Below are 5,523 nucleotides of genomic sequence, written 5' to 3' on the forward strand. Positions count from 1 at the left end.
GGCACATGCCCATGCTCTGACCTAAATTTTTACAACTTTGGAGTCTAAATTTGCAACTTTGGAACCTGGATCCCCAATTTATTTCTTTGTTGCTTTGGAGTTTTGCCTTCTTTTTTACGATAAGCTACTTTATACGATTTTGTTTCCATAGTTTCAAGTATGGGTGAGAATAGGTTGGGTCGAGCTGGACTTTGTCAAGCCCGAGCCTGCTAAAAAATTCAAAGCCTAAGCCAGACATGTAACCTATTGTAGACCTATTTTTTTGGCCTGATAGGCTTCTTAAAAGCCTATTTCATTTAAATATTTGTAAGTAAGTCATTCAACTAAAACTTATATAGAATAACAAATTAAAAAATCAATTAGACTAAATGTTTGTTTGTGTTGAATTATTTGAGTTTATCTAGTAGCATACATTTTGTGATACTATTTGTTTGAGAGAATTTATGAAAGCAATTTATGACATTGTTCATAAGATTTTTTTTTCATCTTATTTTCACAATTTCTTCAAGATAACTAATATTTATTTTTATATTTTAATTTAAAGTACAAAATATAATATAATATTAATAATATTATTCATATCTATTTAACTAGGCCGGCCAGATAGGCTTAAAAGGTTTTTTTATATGGCTCGTGGCCTAGCATTTTTAGCTAAATAGGCTTATAAAAAAATCTAGGTCTTTTCTATTAAAAAAAAAGCTCGGCCTGAGCCTATGTAGGCTAGACCGTAGGCTCCTGTTAGTCGGCCTGGCCTATTCCCACCCTTAGTTTCAAGTTAATTTTTCAACACAATTTCGAGTCAATTTCGATTTTGCGATTTCAGTATTGATTCTAAATACTAGCATACAACATTATGTAGCTAAGTGAATAAGTGTTTACAGGTTAAAAATGCATAAAAATACAACTTTCAGTCTTGTCTGCAAGGTGTTCGATAGAACGTTTTAAACAATTTTTTGCCTCTTTTTGCTTCAATTCTTTCACTTCGTTGAATTATTGGCGTTATTGATGATTGTTGTTACAGTGGGTTGTGGTTTTATGAATCGGTGTCGAATTATTGTCGTTACCACTATTTTACAACTTGCACACTAAGCGTTCGATAAACTGCCTTAACCAACATGACGCGAGGAAAGTAGAAAATCTAAGCGCAGAAGCTATGTGTAGCAGAATCTCAAATCCAAAGGCTCTCAGATTGAAGCCATAACCAAAGGTCTCAAATCACATGCCCCGTCTACAAGGTTTTTCATTTTCTCATCTTTTTTATGTTCTTAGTAATGTTATGTCGTCGAATTAACCGATCTTGGTTCTATTTATTTGTAATTTCAATTTTGATTGAGTAAGTAATTGTTTCAATGGTTGGATTTGTTTATGCAATTGTTGCTACTAGGATTACTAATTGCTTAGGGTTTATATGACAAACGTGTCTTAGATACAAATACTTATTGTTGTAACATACAAATATGTGAAAAAGTGGTTCTTTTGCGATGTAACTTCATTGTCTTATTTGAGAGAAGAAAAAAAAGTGATCCTATAATTGAGGTTGAAAGTTATCTTTCAGTACTTAGCTTTTAGTTTTAGAATTGGCTAATTACTTTTGAAATTCATTTTACTTTCCGCCTTGATGGATTTAGGGAAGGATTAAATCAATTTAAGTTACAAGGCTGTCTTATTTGCCTTGAATTACAAGAGGCTTATTTCTGCAAGTTGAACACTTATGACGTTCTTATCACATGATAATAAGTATAACGAATTGAAAACTAATACTTCAATATATTAGGTTCGAATACAAGCCAGTCTTGTTTGCATTGCATTGCAGGAAGCTAATTCCGCAAGTTGAACACTTGGGACGTTCTTATCACATGATAATAACTTAGACTAGACTTCACAATTTTTATGGTTAGACCATGATACTAATCAAGAGTTGTGATGCATATGAGGTAATTAAGTGTGTTGTGAAAAACCGTAAAATTAAAAGGTTAAGGTATAAAATAGACGTTTTTCACTAAAAGGAGTATTTTAGTTTTTTTTTTCCACCTAAAACAATGCCGGAATAAAATAACATTCTAGATACTTCCAGCAAAGTTAAATATAGTACTCCATGACAAAAGAATTACCCCTAAAAATTGAAAATATAAAGAAAAGGACAAAATAGTATCTTCTGAGAATCGGTCCCACACGGTTAAACGACACACGTGACAGATTATCAGGTGCACCTTCGCGTGAGATTCCCTATAACCATTAACCATCTAATCCAACCATTAAAACTTATCTCTGCATCTAAACCGCCAGGTGTCATTTACATAAACTCTCGTTCGCTCTTGTACACCGGTTCACCCATGGCGTTTGATCACTATCCAGACAATCTAACGGCTCTGATTTCACATCCGGAGAACCTGGTTGATGTAGTCGCAACAGTGTATCATCTCTTCCTCTATCTCCTCTTTCGCAACCGTTTTCTCTCATTCGCTTCGTTCCAATAGCGACACCAAACAGCTTCGGATTCACCTCTTCCATGCCGGAGCTTCGTTTCACCGCCGGCATCAAATCCAACGGTCTCACCGCCGTCATACCGGACTCTCTGCTTCCTTGCGTGCCGCCGTCCGTTTGATTATTATTATTATAACTGCTATTGTTATTGCTATTGTTGTTGTTGTTGTTTGCATAACTTGACATGAGAGTGTATATATTGTTGCAAAGCAATCTCATCTCAGCAAGTTCCTTGTTCAGCATAACATTCTCTTTCCTCAATCTCTCGTTCTCGTCGAGAAGCTCCGATGGCGCTCGCGACGGAGACGAACTCGACGATATCACCTGTTCTTCACCGGAGTTCGACGGTGAAACCATCGGCATCGCCATAGGTATTACAGTCAGCGGCATAGGTGAAGCAACCGCAACCGGAACCGTCGGGGTCTCCACCGCCGCAGTAACAGCGGAAACAGACGTCGTGACCGCAGAACAGATTTTCCGGCGTTGAATTTCGCATAGAAGCCTTTTCTCACCTCTTCGGAAACAATCATTTGAGAATTCCCAGCGATCAGGTACTACTTTTCTAAATCCCTGCAGATCAATAATAAAAACCGAAAACAAAATTAATATATTAAAAATAAGAATTAACGAGTAATAAAAAAAGAATAAGAGAATGAATTGAATTACATAAGTATTGAGTTGACGAACGAAGCTTGAGAAATTATTGTGTTTGAAATATTTTGGAAGCAAATTACTAGCGAAAACGGTAGGGTTCCAAACGATGAAGGTGGATCCATCTTCGTTCCATGAAATAACGTCGTCGATGGATTTATCCTCAACTAGGTTATAGGTTTTGGTGAGAAACGGCGTCGGAATAGATCTCTGGGAGTCCATAGCGGGGGTTGAAATTGTAACAGCTGCGGTGGATTCGCCGTTGTCCACCGGTGGTGGAGGCGGAACCATGACGAAAAATAATCGCCGGCGATTGTTAGGTTTAGGAGAGAGAGATAGAGGGGTTATGTTATTGTGGTGATTCTAGAAGGTTCGGTTGAGAATAAAAGGATGAGGAAAGAGAGAGAAAGTGAGAGAAAAATAAAGAAAGGAAGGAACGAGAAGGTACTGCGTTAGTTACGTCTAATTGTCGAGAAAGTTCCGTGAGAAAGAGGATTTTGGGTTTGATTAATGAAAATAGAATTTTGATGATGATGCGGATTGAATGGAAGTATTAACACCGTGAATGTAAAGATAGAGATAGATAACTTTCACGGCTCTTCGCAATCCAAGAAACTTCTACACTTTTTATTATGAACCCAAAAATAAAATTAAAAATAATAATAAGATGGTTCTAGTGTTTTTTAAAAGGAAATAAAAAATGATAAGGTACAGAAGCTGAGTTGTCATCTCATGTTTTGAAGGAAACCAGAGGAGAGGTACACTTCTTGACTATGTACTGCAGCTGAATAGTCAAGTTTTTATTTTACTATTATTAAAAAATTAAATATATTAAGGACGTGATTATTTTACCCTTCCTGGGTGTGTTTGTTTCATGGATTAATATTATATTCCTTGGAATACTATTCCAAGGATTATTATTCCTGGGAATATTATTCCAACCTATGTGTTTGGTAGAAATTTAGATTCCTAGGCATAATAATAAAATTTGTTTAATTTTAAATTATAAAAAAATAAAAATAAAAATAATTATGAGTAATAGTTGGAAGTTAGAGTTAGTTTAACTTATTCCCATGGGAATATTTTATTCCCACCCTTTATGCCTTGGAATAAGAATTCAAAAACTATGTGTAAATAAGATTCCTTGGAATAAAAAATTCCTTGGAACAACTTTTTAAAACTTGAATCAAACATGGGAATATTGCATTCCCATGCTCATATTCCCAGGAATAATTTTGGTAACCTTGAAACAAACACACCCTTTTTAAAGTTCTTTTTAAGGAATTTAGTGACAATTTAATTATTTTAAAAGGTGAATAAATTGGATGTTAGAGATTTTATTTTGTGTCTTTGCCTTTTACGTTTCTACACCGCTATCAAGTTAACTAAAAAAAATATTTAGATGGACACAACTATAACACATGAATTTACACATAACTAATCACATTTTTTAGATTTACACACAACTAATCACATTTTTTATTAATTAAATAATAAAACTAAAATTATCTCTCTCCTCCATTATCACAACCACCATCTATGTTGACAATTAAAAACAAAATTAAATTTTAAATAAATTTAAATTCTCTCTCTTCTTGTTGCTTGTTCCTAAATATATGGATTTAGGTTCGTGTGCATGCAAGAATTGCTCGTTAACTAGGGGAGTAAATAGTTAGAAAAATTCAACTAAATGGATAATTAAAACCAAACTAAATTGAAATAAAGTCGATTGTTATTGGTTTGGTTCTAAAATCGAAATAAACTAATAAAAATTGATGGAGTTTCTTTCAGTTCTCGATTTTAATTTTTAAGGACCACCAAACTAATGAATCAAACCAATAAAAAAAATACGTTCTAAGTATTTATTTAACCCATCATTAAACTCAACTTTTTTATGGGTCCAACCAGGGGCGGAGCCAAGGCCCAGCTAGCCCGGGCAGGCGCCCGAACTCAATCCCTATTTTCGTTGTACTCTCTCCAATTTAATAGTCAATTTTTAGACAAAATCGGGGGCAAAATTAGCGGCAAAATTAGTAAAAGTAGGGTGTGACAATTAAAACAGATGAATAATCAATGGTGTAAAGTTTTTTTTCAGGCTGCCTAAAATTTCTAGCTCCGCCACTGGGTCCAACCATTATGTATCTTTATTATATTTTATTTGTTAAGCTTTGAAATCTCTTTTCAACATTTTGATGTTGATGTCAAGTGTTAATTTTTATATTTTATAGTGATTATTTTATGATTCAATAGAAATTATGTCACTATTTCGTAATTTTTTTGAAAAAAATAGAACATGAAATATATTATTTTAAAAATTAATAGCATAAAATACTCATAAAAAATGCGGTGGTGAAGAATATATTGATAAATATTGTTTTAAAAATTGTA

At 33.9% G+C, this 5,523-nt stretch overlaps 1 protein-coding gene across 1 annotated transcript; it reads right to left on the minus strand.

Annotated features, from left to right (window-relative positions):
- Window positions 1-2,045: 2,045 nt before the first annotated feature.
- Window positions 2,046-3,680, minus strand: LOC131630345 (heat stress transcription factor B-2b-like). The gene is made up of 2 exons (XM_058901132.1): window positions 3,151-3,680; window positions 2,046-3,054 (listed from the first exon to the last, which is right to left on the minus strand). Exons 1-2 carry the CDS (start codon window positions 3,424-3,426, stop codon window positions 2,290-2,292), a joined length of 1,041 nt encoding a protein of 346 aa, XP_058757115.1. The 5' UTR covers window positions 3,427-3,680; the 3' UTR covers window positions 2,046-2,289.
- Between the last annotated feature and the right edge of the window lie 1,843 nt (window positions 3,681-5,523).

This window comes from Vicia villosa, unplaced genomic scaffold, assembly GCF_029867415.1.
Source record: "Vicia villosa cultivar HV-30 ecotype Madison, WI unplaced genomic scaffold, Vvil1.0 ctg.000673F_1_1, whole genome shotgun sequence".
In the NCBI taxonomy this organism is placed as follows: Eukaryota; Viridiplantae; Streptophyta; class Magnoliopsida; order Fabales; family Fabaceae; genus Vicia; species Vicia villosa.